At 34.4% G+C, this 17,272-nt stretch overlaps 1 protein-coding gene across 2 annotated transcripts in view; it reads left to right on the top strand.

Annotated features, from left to right (window-relative positions):
* SEPTIN14 (septin 14) overlaps positions 1–16,373 on the top strand; it is a 40,414-nt gene extending 24,041 nt beyond the window's left edge. Inside the window, exons 6-11 of one of the 2 annotated variants that reach the window (XM_060120239.1) lie at positions 1,603–1,699; positions 2,979–3,147; positions 5,990–6,122; positions 11,978–12,146; positions 14,114–14,119; positions 16,330–16,373. In XM_060120239.1, the coding sequence (XP_059976222.1) occupies positions 1,603–1,699; positions 2,979–3,147; positions 5,990–6,122; positions 11,978–12,146; positions 14,114–14,119; positions 16,330–16,373 (618 nt within the window). Of the gene's footprint in view, positions 1–1,602; positions 1,700–2,978; positions 3,148–5,989; positions 6,123–11,977; positions 12,158–14,113; positions 14,120–16,329 lie in introns of those variants that run through there. The other variant, XM_060120240.1, reaches the window with a different exon arrangement.
* Positions 16,374–17,272: the final 899 nt, after the last annotated feature.

Consider the following 17,272-nt stretch of genomic DNA (forward strand, 5'->3'; position numbering starts at 1 on the left):
CGGAGCGACTGGGCCCGTGAGCCATGGCCCCTGAGCCTGCACGTCCGGAGCCTGTGCTCCCGCAGCGGGAGAGGCCACAACAGTGAGAGGCCTACGTACCGCAAAAAAAAAAGCTATTTATGACAGACCCACAGCCAATATACTACTCAACAGTGAGGAGCTAAAGCCTTCCTGCTAAAATCTGGAACGAGACAAGGATGTGCACTCTCACCACTTCTATTCAACATAGTATTGGATGTCCTAGCCACAGCAATCAGACAGGAAAAAGAAATAAAAGGTATTCAAATCAGTAAGGAATAGGTAAAATTGTCATTATATGCAGGTGACATGATACTATATATAGAAAACCCTAAAGACTCCACACAAAAGCTACTAGAACTGATAAATGAATTCAGCAAGGTAGAAGGATACAAGATTAACATACAGAAATCAGTTGCCTTTCTTTTTTTTAACCCCAAATAGTTTATTTTATTTTATTTTATACTTTATTGAAACATAGTTGATCTACAATGTTGTGTTAATTTCTGCTGTACAGCAAAGTGATTCAGTTGTATATATATATAAATATTATTTTCCATGTTCTTTTCCATTATGGTTTATCACAGGATATTGAATATAGTTCCCTGTGCTATACAGTAAGATCTTGTTGTTTATCCATCCTATATATACTAGTTTGTATCTGCTAATCCCAAACTCCCATTCCTTCTCTCCCCCAATCCCCACCTCCTGGCAACCACAAGTCTGTTCTCTATGTCTGTGAGTCTGTTTCTGTTTCATAGATATGTACGTTTGTGTCGTATAACTTTCAGTTATAAAATAAATAAGTCCTGGGGATGTGGCGTACAACATAGTGACTGTAGTTAATAGTACTGTATTGTATATTTGAAAGTTGCTAAGAGAGTAGATTCAAAAAGATCTCATCACAAGAAAAAAAATTGTAACTGTGTGGTGATGGATGTTAACTAGACTTACTGTGGTGGTCATTTTACGATATATACAAATACCAAATCATTATGTTGTACATCAGAAACTAATATAATATGTCAATTATATCCCAATTAAAAAATGTTTTAAAAAATATCATCTGAGAACAGATAGTTTTACTTATTCCTTTCTGATTTGCATTCTCTTTTTTCTTTTTAAATTTTCTTTTCCATTTTCTATATAGTATTATTTATTAATATGCTTTATGTTATATTTCAATTAACTAATTATTAGAGTTTTCTTAATTTTGTCTTTTAGCTTTTATACTGGAGTTAAAAGTGATTTGCTTATTGTGTTTCAGGGTAAAGGTAATGTGAGAAAAAAATATATGTCTACCAAAAACTGTTTTCTTTGTATTCCCCACAGTAGAATGCCTTGCTTTAGGCTGTACTCAGTAGGTAGTTTTCAATTGTGTGCATGATCTCCCACAAGTGCTTACAGAAATTAATTTGCACATATTTAATGTGAAGTCATAAAATCTGAGGCTGGATAAATCACTTGTTTGAATAAACTTATGATGATATTATTGTCTCTGTTGTTTCCATAACAGAAATAAGATTAACAGAGTAAGTCATATTGGTATAAGGAAACATGATTAAAATTGTACTTACTTTCTAGGGACTCTTACCTTTTGCTGTAGTAGGAAGTATGGATGAAGTGAAAGTTGGAAAAAGAATGGTCAGAGGACGTCAGTACCCTTGGGGAGTTTTACAAGGTAAATGTAACAAAGATGCACAGACTTGCTCTGGAATGATTATGCTTAAATATATATATAATTATAAAAATTATATAAAATATAACGATAAATACGTAAAACAAAATATTTTACCTTGAGTCAATATTGGTAACTCTCGCTAAACAGCAAATTAATAGTTACTGATAAGGAGCACAGATTCTGTTTCATTTAAGATAATGCTTATTTTGATTGTAATCTATTCTCACGGGAGTTTTCTGGATGGTGCTTTAGGCAAAAATTCAGAAACTGAGCAGAACCTCCTCATTTCCCCCATCTGCCATATGCAGATTATCTCTCTATGCATAAACCATCACATTAAGAATGTTGGGAAGTTCTTTGAACAAAAGAACTCTGAACAACACAGAAGCATAAATATTGGTACTTGAAACATGTTATATAAGTTAATTGCTACCTAATTTATAAAGCATTTTAAAGTGGTCACTATAAAAAGGGATGGAAAAACGTTTTAAAAATAAAGTAATACAATTCATTTTGGGATAAATTATACCTAGACATTTATATTAGTTATCTAGCATCATGATGAGTTAGGATAGTGTAATAGCAGTCATTTACTGTCTGATTCGTATACTTGTGATACTAATTATTGGAGACTAGTTTCCAAATGTTATTTTCGGTTAATATATTACAAATTTTTAAATTCATGAAACATACTTAAAAACAACATATTTTAATGAATATTACATTTGGTTACAATATCATACACAATGCACAAAGTATTGTGCTCAGTCTTTGGGATATGACACAGTAGAGAGCCATGTGAATTTATTGAGTGATTTTGAAAATTGGCTAATTCATTCTCATAAATATGGTGTATAAATATAGTTTAATAACTAAATCATGCATAGTTGTTAAGACCTTTATGTTAGCAGGATTTACTTTAATAAAATTATTTACTTTAGTGAAATTATATTATATTCTTTTTTAGTGCTCTGTAAAATACCTTGAGCATATTCATTTGAAAAATACGAACATAATTATTAATGAAAGTTTATGTCATCTACTAATATTACATGTTATTTCAGTGTTTCCTATTTATTCTTTGGCTAATAAATTTCAAGCAAATTTCCTGGTCTATAAATAAACTCTACCTCTAATTGGTATGTACCATATAACCATAGTTACATGGTTAAAAGAATTATAGCTATTAATCTGAACGATCTCTTGGCTCATTCAAGAATACTTAGAAAGTGATAGGGATTGATAATAAGCATTGTGGCTTTATTATTTTTCTGCCTAGTGGAAAATGAAAATCACTGTGACTTTGTTAAGCTCCGGGATGTTCTTCTTTATACAAACATGGAAGACTTGAAAGAACAAACCCACACTTGGCACTATGAACGTTATAGGTTCAGCAAACTTCAGAAAATGGGATTTACTGATGTGGGTCCAGACAACCAGCCAGTTAGGTGAGTGGAGATCTTGCTCAAACAAGATGACGGGTGACTTAGAAATCCCCTACAACGATGAGATATGATTATTTTGGAATGAGAATAGCTGTACTTCTCACATCCTAAATTTTGTGGTTTTTCATCATCTTCAGACTTAGATGGAGAGTTAGTAGGAGCAACATAATGCAAGGGCTCGTTTATATGCATCCAATATGTGTATGTGCTGAAATGTGTATCCAAAAGAAAAAGTAGATTTTATATGGAACAGAAGCTCAGGAAAGAGATGTGCAAATATTAGTAAAAATTGGTATAAGATGGCAAAGGATATTGAAAAGGATATTGAGGATTGGATGGAGGAAAGAGGAAAAGCAGCAGTGTAATGTCATGGCGTTGTCGAATCCAAGTTCATGTGCATGACACACAGTGAGGCCAAACAAACCGAAACATTGGAGTTTGGAGCAGAGAAAGGTTTATCACAAGGATCTTGCAAGGAGAATGGGTGGCTCATCCTCAAAAGACCTGAACTCTCTGATGGGTTTCAGGGAAGAAGTTTTTATAGGCAAAATTTGTGGAGGAGGGCTGTAGGGTGTGTAACCCTCCTCTGATTGGTTGATGGTGAGGTAACAGGGTGATGTTCAGTCATCAGCCTTCTGGTTCCTACCAGTCTGGGTCTACATGCTTGTGCTCAGCGTGAAATTATCATCCTCCACCTGGGTAGGCACATTAGTTCCTGTAGAAGAACTCAAGAGATCTGTATCAGATTGTCATACACACACTCCCGCCCCTGCCCCAGGAGGAACCACGTCCAGGACCCCATGCTGCACTATTGTTTCTTTCTGCCTTCCCTCACTCTCCTCCCAGTAACTGTTTGAATCTGCCCTTTGGAACTCAGGGAAGGTCTAGGAGGCAGAAAGCCTTTTTCCCACAAACAAGAAAGGGGGTACACGGAAAGGCTTTTATGCCTGGGAGGTTCCCACAACATCCCACTCCGTTTCAATCTCCCCTTTTCTTTGATATTCCTCAGTCTTGAGGGGAACAGGTGTTGGACAAGAAAGGGAATAACATTTTGGATGGAGAGCTCAATCATAAACTTGGCAGAGGAACTAGGTTTTCGGCGGACTCAGTTTCAATGGAAGTCAAGTGAAAATAGTTTGAGAGTAGGTGTACTTAGCTATATTGAGGAGGAATAGGATTTGTACTGCAGAAGGATGACAGTGTAGAACAATCCAGTTATATTAGTTACAGTACTTTGAAGGCAACCAGAATTGAACCGGCTATCTTAAATGCATCATATTTTGAAAGACGCCTGGCCTTATTTTAATTATTTTGAGAACCTCATAAATTAGATGTTTCCCCAAATTTTGTTGTCAAAAGATGTGAAGAAGTGTGATATAATAAAAAGTGGTAGGAGAAACAAAACATAATTTAAGTGTTTCAAAATGTGAGTACTTACTATATATACACTCTCTATACTTATATTCAATATGGCACCTCACTTTTTTACGTCTCGTGATATAGAAATTTTCATTTCTATACATGAGAGAATATTGGTAAATGTCCTTATATGTGACATAACAATATATATATATGTATTTTATTGAAGTATAGTTGATTTACAATGTTGTGTTAATTTCTGCTATATAGCAAAGTGATTCAGATATATATATAGATATAGATATATTCTTTTTCATATTCTTTTCCATTATGGTTTATCACAGGTTACTGAATATAGTTCCCTGTACTATACAGTAGGACCCTGTTGTTTATCCATTCTATATATAATAGTTTGCATCTGCTAATCCCAAACTCCCAGTCCATCCCTCCTCTCCCCCATCCCCCTTGGCAACCACAAGTCTGTTCTTTATGTCTGGGAGTCTGTTTCTATTTCATAAGTTCATTTGTGTCATACTTTAGATTCCACATATAAGTGATACCATATGGTATTTGTCTTTCTCTTTTTGACTTACTTCACTTAGTATGATAATTTCTAGGTCCATCCATGTTGCTGCAAATGGCATTATTTCATTATTTTTTATGGCTGAGTAGTATTCCATTGTATATATGTACTAACTCTTCTTTATCCATTCTTCTGTTGATGAACATTTAGGTTGTTTCCATGTCTTGGCTCTTGTGAATAGTGCTGTTATGAACACAAGGGTGCATGTATCCTTTTGAATTATAGTTTTGTCTGGATATATGCTCAGAAGTGGGATTGCTGGATCATATAGCAACACTATTTTCAGTTTTTTGAGGCACGTCCATACTGTTTTCCATAGTGGCTGTACCAATTTACTTTCCCACCAACAGTGTAGGAGGGTTCCCTTTTCCCCATACCCTCCCCAGCCTTTGTTATTTGTAGATTTTTCTAATGATAGGTATTTTGACCGGTGTGAGGTGGTACCTCATTGCAGTTTTGATTTGCATTTCTCTAATAATTAGGGATGCTGAGCATCTTTTCATGTGCCTGTTGGCCATTTGTATATCTTCTTTTGGAGAAATGACTATTTAGGTCTTCTGCCTGTTTTTCGATTGGGTTGTTTGTTTGTTTTTTTTTCCCCCCTTTTTGCAGTACGCGGGCCTCTCACTGCTGTGGCCTCTCCCATTGTGGAGCGCAGGCTCAGCGGCCATGGCCCACAGGCCCAGCCGCTCCGCGGCATGTGGGATCCTCCCGGCCCGGGGCACGAACCCGTGTCCCCTGCATCGGCAGGCAGACTCTCAACAACCACGCCACCAGAGAAGCCCTGTTTGGTTTTTTTGTTGTTGAGTTGTATGAGCTACTTATATTAATAAACAATATATATGTTTACATGTTTATTTATATTAACATTTTACTATAAAAGTAACACAAATTTCTTTTCAGTTTTCAAGAGATCTATGAAGCCAAAAGGCAGGATTTCTTGGATCAATGTCAGAGGGAAGAAGAAGAGTTGAAACAGAAGTTTATGCAGAGAGTAAAGGAGAAAGAAAAAGCATTTAAAGAAGCTGAAAAAAAGGCAAGTCCTGCTAGTTTGATATAATTTGTATTCAAGTTTAAGTGTCCTATTAAGTTGGAGGTTTTCATCTCGAGAGTTTAGATGATTTTGTTGGAGGATACTTGCTATTCTTCAAAAAGTAGCTATTTACCATATAGGTTTTGGATACAGCCTTTAAAAATTTTCCATCTGTAATCTTATTTTTTTCTAGAGCATTTGGAGAATTTACTTTTTTTATTTTTTAAACTGAAGTATAATTTGACTTACAATATTATATCAGTTTCGGGTATACAACAGTGATTGATTTTTTTAAATTAATTTATTTTATTTTATTATTTTTATTTTTGGCTGTGTTGGGTCTTCGTTGCTGCACACGGGCTTTCTCTAGTTGCAGCGAGCAGGGGCTACTCTTTGTTGTGGTGCGTGGGCTTCCCATTGTTGTGGCTTCTCGTTGTGGAGCACGGGCTCTAGGTGTACGGGCTTCAGTAGTTGCGGCACGCAGGCTCAGTAGTTGTGGCACATGGGCTTAGTTGCTCCGCGGCGTGTGGGATCTTCCTGAACCAGGGCTCAAACTCGTGTCCCCTGCATTGGCAGGCAGATTCTTAACCACTGCGCCACCAGGGAAGCCCCTGAATATTTTTATACATTACAAAAAGATCACCATGATGTCCCAGTTACCATCTGTCACCATGCAAGGTTTTACAATATTATTCACTATATTCCTTATGCTGTACATTACATGCCCATTACATTATTTTATAACTGGAAGTTTGTATCCGTTAATCTCCTTCACCTATTTCACTCATCCTCTAATGCCACTCTTCTCTGGCAACCACCTGTTTGTTCTCTGTATCTATGAGTCTGTTTCTGTTTTATTATGTTTGTTCATTTGAATTGTTTTTTAGATTCCGTGTATAAGTGAAATCATATGGCATTTATCTTTCTCTATCTGACTTATTTCACTTAGCATAATACCCTCCAGGTCCATCCATGTTGTCACAAAAGGCAAAATTTCATTCTTTTTTATGGCTAATGTTCCATTGTATATATATATACCACATCTTATTTATCCATTCATCTATTGATGGACACTTATGTTGCTTCCATATCTTGGCTATTGTAAATAATGTTGCAATGAACATAGAGGTGCATATATTTTTTCAACTTAGTGTTTTTGTTTTCTTCAGAAAAATACCCAGAAGTGGAATTACTGGATCGTACTGTTGTTCTATTTTTAATTTTTTGAGGAAGCTTCGTCCTATTTTCCATAGTGACCGTATCAATTTACATTCCCACTAATTCTGCACAAGTGTTGCCTTTTCTCCACATCCTTGCCAAAGTGTTATCTTTTTGATAATAGCCATTTTGAAGGGTGTGAAGAGATATCTAATTGTGAACTTGATTCGCATTTCCCTGATGATCAGTGATGTTGAGCATTTTCTCATGTACCTGTTGGTCATCTCCATATCTTCTTTGGAAAAATGTCTGTGTAGGTCCTCTGCTCATTTTGTAATTGGGTTGTTTGGGTTTTTTTTTATGTTGAGTTGTATGCATTCTTTATATATTTTGATTATTAACCCCTTATTAGATATATTGTTTAAAAATGTCTTCTCCCGTTCAATAGGCTGCCTTTTCATTTTGTTAATAACTTCCTTCACTGTGCAAAAGCTTTTCAGTTTGATGCAGTCCATTTGTTTATTTTTGCATTTGTTTCCCTTCCCTGAGGAGACATATCCAAAAAAATTGATAAGACCGATGTCAAAGAGCTTACTGCCTATGTTTTTTCTAGAGTTTTGTGGTTTCAGATCTTACAGTTATATCTTTAATCCAATTTGAGTTTATTTTTGTATATGGCATCAGGAAGTAGTCCAGTTTGATTCCTTTGCATGTAGCTGTCCAGTTTTCCCAACATCATTTATTGAAGAGGCTGTCTTTCCCTCATGTACATTCTTGCCTCCTTTGTTGTAGATTAGTTGACCGTATTAAGTGTGGGTTTATTTCTGGTCTCTCTTTTCTGTTCCACTGGTCTGTGTGTTTTGGTGCCAGTACCATATGTTTTGATTGCTGTAGCTATGTAGTATATAGTTTGAAATCAGGGATGGAGAGACCTCCAGCTTAGTTCTTCTTTCTCAAGATTGTTTTGGCTATTTGTGGTCTTTTGTGTTTCCATACAAACTTTAGAATTATTTGTTCTAGTTCAGTGAAAAATGCCATTGGTACTTTGATAGGGATAACATTGAATCTGTAGATTGCCTTTTATATTGTAGTTATTATACTAATAATTTTTTCAATCCACGATGACAGTATATATTTCCAGTTATTTGTGTCATTTCAATTTCTTTCATCGTTTTCCAAATACAAGTCTTTTACGTCCTTGGTTACATTTATTTCTAGGTATTTTATTGTTTTTTTGCAATTGTAATGGGTTTGTTTTCTTAATTCCTCTTTCTGATAGTTCCTTGTTAGTGTATAGAATTGCAGCACATTTCTGTATATTAATTTTGTATTCTGCAACCTGACTGAATTCGTTTACTAGTTCTAACAGTTTTTTGGTGACATCTTTAGGATTTTCTATATATAGTGTCACGTCCTCTGCAAACAGTGACAGTTTTACTTCTTCCTTGCTAATTTAGATGGCTTTTATTTCTTTTTCTTGTCTGATTGTTCTGGCTAGGACTTCCAATACTATGTTGAATAGATGTGGTGGGAGTGGACATCCTTGCTTTGTTCTTGATCTTAGAGGAAATACTTTCAGCTCTTCACAACTGAGTACCATGTTGGTTGTAGGTTTGTCATATATGGCCTTTATTATGTTGAGGTTATTATGTTCCATCTATACCCACTTTGTTGAGAGTTGTTATCATAAATTGATGTGGAATTTTGTCAAAAGCTTTTCCTGCATCTATTGATATGATCATATGATTTTATTCTTCAATTTTGTTAATATAGTATATATCACATTGTTTGATCTGTGAGTATTGAATTATCCTTGCATCCCTGGGATAAATCCTGCTTGATCATGGTATATGATCCTTTTGATGTATTGCTGAATTTGATTTACCAATATGTTGTTGAGGATTTTTGCATCTATGTTCATCAGTGATATTGGCCTGTAATATTTTTTGTGTGTGGTTTCTTTGTCTGGTTTTGGTATCAGTGTAATGCTGGCCTTGTAGAATGAGTTCAGAAGTATTCCTTCCTCTTCAGCTTTTTGGAATAGTTTGAGAAGGATAGGCATTATCTCTTCTTTAAATGTTTAGTAGAATTCACCTGTCCAATTATCTGGTCCTGGACTTTTGTTTGTTGGGAGTTTTAAAATTACTGATTCAATTTTACTACTGGTAATTTGTTCATATTTTTAATTTCTTCCTGATTCAGTCTTGGGAAATTGTACATTTCTAGAAATTTATTCATTTCCTCTAGGTTGCCCATTTTATTGGCATATAATTTTTCATATTAATCTCTTATGATCCTTTGTATTTATGTGGTATCATTTGTAACTTCTCTTTTTTCATTTCTGATTTTACTTGGGCCCTCTTTTTTTCTTATGAGTCTAGCTAAAGGTTTATCAATTTTGTTTATCTTTTGAAACAACCAGCTCTTAGTTTCATTGATCTTTTCTATTTTTTAAGCCTCTATTTCATTTATTTCTGCTTCAACCTTTATGATTTATTTCCTTCTGCTAACTTTGGGTTTTGTTAGTTCTTCTTTTCTAATTTGTTTATGTGTAATGTTAAGTTGTTTATACTAGATATTTTTCTTGTTTCCTGAGGTATGCTTGTATTGCTATAAACTTCCCTCACAGCACTGCTTTTGCTGTATCCCATAGATTTTGGAAAAATGTGTTTCTGTTTTCATTTATCTCCAGATATTTTAAAATTTCCTCTTTGTTTCTTCCATGACCCATTGGTTGTTTAGCAGCATATTGTTTGGCATCCACATGTTTGTGTTTTTTACAGTATTTTTCTTATAGTTGATTTCTAGCTCATAATGCTGTGGTTAGAAAAGAGGCTTGATATGATTTCACTCTTCTAAATTTATTGAGACTTCTTTTGTGGTCTGCATGTGTCTATTCTAGAGGAAGTTCCATGTGTACTTGAAAAGAATGTATATTTCTGCTGCTCTTGGACAGAGTATTCTATATATATGTAAGTGTGTGTGTGTGTGTGTGTGTGTGTGTGTGTGTGTGTCATTTGAGACCAATGTTTCCTTATTGGTTTTCTGTCTGGATAATCTGTCCATTGATGTGAGTGCATTGTTAAAGTCCCTTAATATGATTATGCTACTGTAAATTTCTTCCTTTAAGTTTGTTAATAGTTGCTTTATGTATTTGGGTGTTCCTATGTTGGGTGCATCTATATTTACAATTTATATCTTCTTGATGAACTGATCCCTTTATCATTATGTAATGTCCTTCTTTGTCTTTTGTTACAGTCTTTGCTTTAAAGCCTATTTTGGCTGATATAAGTATTGCTACACCAGCTGTCTTTTCATTTCCATTTGCATAGAACACTTTTTCTGTCCCCTCATTTAGACTTATAATCCATTTGAGCTTAATTTTTGTGAAGGTTTGTGTCTAGATTCTTTGAGGTTTTTTTTTTTCATGTGAATGTTCAGTTGTTTCAGCACAAGTTGTTGAAGAGACTATCTTTCCTCCTTGTACTACCTATGCTCCTTTGTCAAAGATCAATTTACTAAATATATTTGCATCTATTTCTAGGCTCTCTATTTTGTTGCATTCATCTATTTTTCTATTTTTTTCACGAATATCACACTATCGTGATTACTGTAGTTTTAGTCAGATTACTATAGTCAGTAAATCAGGTAGCATCAGTTCTTCAAGTTTATTCTTCTCCTTCAATATTGTGTTGGTTATTCTGGGTCTTTTATTTTGCCATAAAACCTTTAGAATCAGTTTGTCAATATCTATAAAATAACTTGCTGGGATTTTGATTAGGATTGCAATGAATCTGTAGGTTAAGTTGGGAAGAACTGACAACTTGACGATATTGAGTCTTCCTATACACAAACATGAAATAGTTATTTATTTTGTTCTTCTCTAATTTTTTTCATCAAGGTTTTGTTGTTTTCTTCATATGGATCTTGTATGTATTTATTAGATTTATACCTACGTATTTCATTGGGGGGGTTAATGCAATTGTTATTGCATTTTTTACTTCAAATTCCACTTGTTCACTGCTGGTATGTAGGAAAGCAATTAACTTTTATATAATAACCTTATATCTTGCAACCTTGCTATAATTGCTAATTAGTTCCAGGAGTTTTTTTGTCAGTTCTTTTGGATTTGCTACATAGATGATTATGTTATCTGCAAACAATGACAGTTTTATGTCTTTCTTCCCAATCTGTATACATTTTATTTTTCTTCTCTTACTTTATTGCATTAGCAAGTACTTCCAGTACAATGTTGAAAAGGAGTAGTGAGGGGGGACATCCTTACCTTGAACCTGATTTGCAGGAAAAGTTCGAGTTTCTCACCAGAGTAGTTAACATTTGAAATGTTTATGTATTAAGATAAAGTTTAGCTTTCTCTGATTTCTACCTTCAACCTCCCATCTTTAAGTAAAAAGTTTTCTCAATGATTTTGTCATCATTTATAAATACCACACTCCCACATCCCCAGCCTTTGCAATCATTCTTCTTGCCATTGTATCTAGATGCTCATTTGCTTCTCAGGTCTGAAAATGTAATTACGAGCAATATGACTCCAGCAGAGATAATTTTTTAAACTGTTATTAAGATCAAGTGCTACTCTGATGATTAGTGTATGTCTGTAACCAGAAAAAAAGAAACATGTTCTTGGGGATGTGCCACCATAGTGTGCTTTGTGTCACAACTGCAGATTTGTTTCACAGCTACAGGACAAGTTTGAGCATCTTAAGAGGGTCCAACAAGAGGAGACAATGAAACTTGAGAAGGAGAGAAGACAACTGGAAGAAGAAATAATAGATTTTTATAAAATGAAGGCTGCCTCTGGAACAGTGCAGACTCAGGGGTGTACCAATATAAGGAAGGACAAAGATAGTAAGAAATAATCCTCTCTTACCATTCTGTGTGTCATAGAGCCCTATCACTCTCAATCTCATCTTCCGGTGAGATTTTTCTCATAGCACTAATTCTGATTAAAATTATACTAAGTTTTAAAATCTGTTTGCTTATTGTATACTTTCTCCAACTAGAATGTGAACTCCTTGGGAGTAGGTACCTTGACCATCTTGTTAAATGTTCTGTCCTCAGTGTTTAGAACAAGAGTAGCACAGAATTAGCACTCAATAAATATTTGCTAAAATGAAAGAAAATCAAAGCATTATATAGCACAGTGTAAAAAGTGATTAGCTGTTGAAATTCTTTTACCATAGCCCTACCTGTGGCTCCAAGGGATCAAGTGTATATATACTATTTCATATCTAAATAGAAGTAGGGGATTTGTTGGCATAAAATATTATGTTATAAAAGGCTAATTCTTATGCTGATATTTCTTAACAAATTCTACTGATAATAATTTCTTTTTTTTTAATTTAATTTTATTTGTTGTATTTAATCTCTATTTGGGTCTTGGTTCTGTTTTTGGAATTGGATATACAGTTGACCCTTGAACAACATAGGTGTTGGAGGTGCCAACCCTCCACCCACTGGAAAATCCACGTATAACTATTTTTGACTTCCCAAAAACTTAACTACTAATAGTCTTCTGTTGACCAGAAGCCTTACTGACAGCATAAACTGGTTGATTAACACATATTTTGTATGTTTTTTTTTTTTTTTTTTTTTTTACAAATTTAATCAGTTATACATATACATATGTTTCCATATCCACTCCCTTTTGCGTCTCCCTCCCACCCTCCCTATCCCACCCCTCCAGGCGGTCACAAAGCACCGAGCTGATCTCCCTGTGCTATGCGGCTGCTTCCCACTAGCTATTGATAATAATTTCTTGATAGTTTTTATTAAATAAAATATTGTTTCTGATTGGAACTCTTAGGCTTTTATGTTATACCTTGTAAAACTAATATTGGAATAAATCTTGAAAAGTTAGGGAGAGCCAGAAAACAGTGGGAAACCATGAGTAACATTTGGATGATAATATTACACCTTACATATTTGGGGTATATGTTAAAACTAAAGTTATCAAATAAAGTGGACTTTTTTTGCCATTTCAAAATTTTCCTTCTGACTATATATCCTGATTTTCTGCATTTACAATGTCAGTTCACCTATGTGTGTGGCTGACTCACCGTGACTCATTCTACGAAAGTATTACCGTTGAGAGTCTGTATGTATTTACTCCAGCTACATCTGGCATAGTTCATGGAATTTTTCTCATGTCCCTAAAAGAATAAATTTTTCTTCTGTTCTAATTTTATTACTGCATTCATTTCAAAGGCAGCATATTTTTTTCAGGGTATTAGGGTGTTGTGATTTTGCCTCAAAATATTTGAGAAAATATAATCTGATTTATAATACCTTTACTTCTTGAAAGTTTTTTTTTGGAAAAATACAGGGAAAGAGAGGTATATCCACAATGATTTTTATATATGTTATTAAGTCACCTTATGATTTTATCATTTGGGGGAAGAATGAAGTCTACTATGTGAACTTTTAATGGAAACTCTACAAGGACCAGGATCTTTGTTTTGTTCACTTATGAATTCATCCCTAGGCCTAGAACAGTGCCTGGCACATGGTGGTAATTGTTCATTGAATAAAAGAAAACAATAATAGTACATTAGCTATATTATATGCATGGATAACTTAATTTAGATCATTGACTTTTAGAAGATAAACAATTAGTATAACTTATTATTGCTTTTCCACATGCTGGTGAATTATACAGCTAAGGGATTTTCATCTTCTCATTCTCTCAACATAATCCAGTGTTATTAAAATTTGAGTCACCAATGTTGTTACACATATAACAAACAATAACGATAGCCTTGTAAAAGTGCATTGGTTGCATTTGAGAATGGACCCTTTAGGTAATAATGTGATAGTCCATAGTTTCTTTTAGAGAAAGGAAAGATTCACCCTAAATAAACTATATGGTTTTTCTTTCCACTTCTTTTCCAAAGGTATAAAATAAGTTATGATTTAGTAGTTTATAAAGCATACATTTGCTCATTAAATAATGGTTTTATAAAATAGTATTTGTTTCCTATATAGCTTTTAACTATATGAATAAAATTATTTTTCTCTTTCAGATCCACTTTCCTGTTAAACAGAGGTTCCAGATTTATATAGCACAGAAAGTTTTAATAAGTCAGCATTACTAAAAACTTATAAGTATACTTTACTTTTCCTTAGAGTTTTTATTTGCTAGATTATTTTTTTGATATTAATGTGAGTTGTATTTTTTAAATTTCAGTTTCTACTTGATCATGGCTAGTAATGCACATTCCAATGATTTTTGTACATTTATCTTGTATTCTGTAACCCTTCTAACACTTGTTAAATTCACGAATAAGTTGTAATAGCTTTTTTGGTAGATTTATTTGGATTTCCTAGCTACATGATTATTTGGTATCTGAGTGAAAGCCATTTACTTTTCCAAATTTTATGTCTTTTATTTTCTTGCCTTACTTAATTGACTATGACTTTTAGTACAACGTTGAGTAGAAGTGGTGACAGGGGGCTTCATTATCTCATTCTCAATGTTAGAAATAGATACAGTTCAATCTATCTTTTGTTTCCAGTTTTATTGAGATAGACATAGAACATTGCATAAGTTTAAGATGTACAATGTGTTGATTTGATACATTTATATATTGCAAAATTGTTACCAACATAGCATTAGCTAACACACCTTCTTACTGTCAGGTACTTACCATTTCTTTGTGGTGAGAACATTTAAGACCTATTTTCTTAGCAACATTCAAGTATATAATATGATATTATCAACTATAATCACCATGCTGTACATTAGATTACTGTACAAAACTTGTTAACTTTATAGCTAACAGTTTGTATCCTTTGACTGATAATTCCCCATTTTCCCCAACCCTGGCTTCTGGTAACCACCATTCTCTGTTTCTTGAATTTGGCGTTTTTAGATTCCACATATAAGTGATATCATAAAGTATTTACCTTCCTCTGTCTGACTTATTTCACTTAGCATAATGTCCTCAAGTTTCATCCAAATTGTTGCAAATGGCATGATTTCCTTCTTTCTTGTGGTTGAATAGTATTCCACACTTCTTTATTCATTCATCAATTGACATACCCTGAAGTTGTATTTATATCTTGCCTATCGTGAATAATGCTGCAACTAACATAGGAATATATACCCAGAAGTATGGTTGCTGGGTCACATGGTCATTCTAATTTTAATTTTTTGAGAAACATCCATATATTTTTTTCCATAGTGGCTATACAAACTTCCATTCCCAGCAACAATACACAAGGGTTCCATCTTCACTGACACTTGTTATCTCTTCTCTTTGGGATGATAGACATTTTCACAGGCATGAAGTGATATCTAAATGTGATTTTGATTTGCATTTCCCTTATGATTAGTGATATTGAGCACTTTTTCATGTGCTTGTTGGCCATTTGTATGTTTTCTTTGGAAAACTGTCAATTCAGTTTCTCTGTCCATTTCTTAATAAGATTGGTTTTTTGTTTTCTTTTGTTTTTAATATGGAGTTGTATGAGTTCTTTATGTATTTTGGATATTAGCCCTTTATCAGATACATAATTTGCAAATATTTTCATCCATTCAGTAGGATGTCTTTCATTTTGTTGATGGTTTCCTTTGCTGTGCAGAAGCCTTTTAGTTTGATGTTGGCCCACTTGTTTATTTTTGCTTTTGTTACCTTTCTTTTGGTGTCATATCCAAAAAATCACCACCATGACCGATATCAAAGAGCTTATTGCCTTTGTTTCCTCCTAGGAGTTCTTTGGTTTCAGGTCTTACCTTCAAGTCTTTATCCATTTTGAGTGGGATTGGTGTACTGTGTAAGGTAGGTGTCCATGTTCATTCTTTTGCATATGGCTGTCCAATTTTTTAAATTAATTAATTAATTAATTAATATATTTTGGGCTGCGTTGGGTCTTTGTTGCTGTGTGTGGTCTTCCTCTAGTTGTGGCTAGCGGAGGCTGCTCTTTGTTGCGGTGTGTGGGCTTCTCATTGCGGTGGCTTCTCTTGTGGAGCACAGGCTCTAGGCATGTGCTTCAGTTGTTGTGGCACATGGGCTCAGTAGTTGTGGCTCAGGGGCTCTAGAGCACAGACTCAGTAGTTGTGGTTCATGGGCTTAGTTGCTCCGCAGCATGTGGGATCTTCCTGGACCAGGGCTTGAACCCGTGTCCCCTGCATTGGCAGGCAGATTCTTTTTTTTTTTTAACATCTTTATTGGAGTATAATTGCTTTACAATGGCATGTTAGTTTCTGCTTTATAACAAAGTGAACCAGTTATACATATGTTCCCATATCTCTTCTCTCTTGCATTTCCCTCCCTCCCACCTTCCCTATCCCACCCCTCTAGGTGGTCACAAACAGGTCAGTCCGGTAGAGGCGACGTTTGGAAGATCTCCTATTCAAGGCTGCAAACGTCTGTACTATTTGATGCCTTTTCACAAGAGCACACTGTTCCTAAGGGTCAAAAATAATGCAAATATCCTCCAAAGCATAGCATTAACCTCATTCCTAGATGAATATGCTTCCAGGAGCGGACAAAGAGAGATGGAGAAATCTCACTTGCAGTTTGTGACAGACAGAGGTAACAAGATAAAAATTTCAATGAGGCCATTATAGTATGCATGTTGTACATACATATATATATATATATATATATATATATACATACAATAACTTACATCCTTTTAAAACATTTTTTATTTTATATTGGAGTATAGTTGGTTTACAATGTTGTGTTAGTTTCAGGTGTACAGCAAAGTGAATCAGTTATATATATACATGTATCTGCTCTTTTTCAGATTCTTTTCCCATATAGGTTATCACGAGTATTGAGCAGAGTTCCCTGTGAATAACTTATATTCTTTTTTAAAAGTTTTAATTGTTATTGGGGTATAGTTGATTTACAATGTTGTGTTAGTTTCTGCTGTACAGCAAAGTGAATCAGTCATACATATAATAACTTACATTCTTGAATCAAGTTTTTTGATTTATAAAGTTTCAAATTCATTGACTATAGCAG

The sequence above is a fragment of the Mesoplodon densirostris genome, chromosome 16, assembly GCF_025265405.1.
Source record: "Mesoplodon densirostris isolate mMesDen1 chromosome 16, mMesDen1 primary haplotype, whole genome shotgun sequence".
Classification (NCBI taxonomy): Eukaryota; Metazoa; Chordata; class Mammalia; order Artiodactyla; family Ziphiidae; genus Mesoplodon; species Mesoplodon densirostris.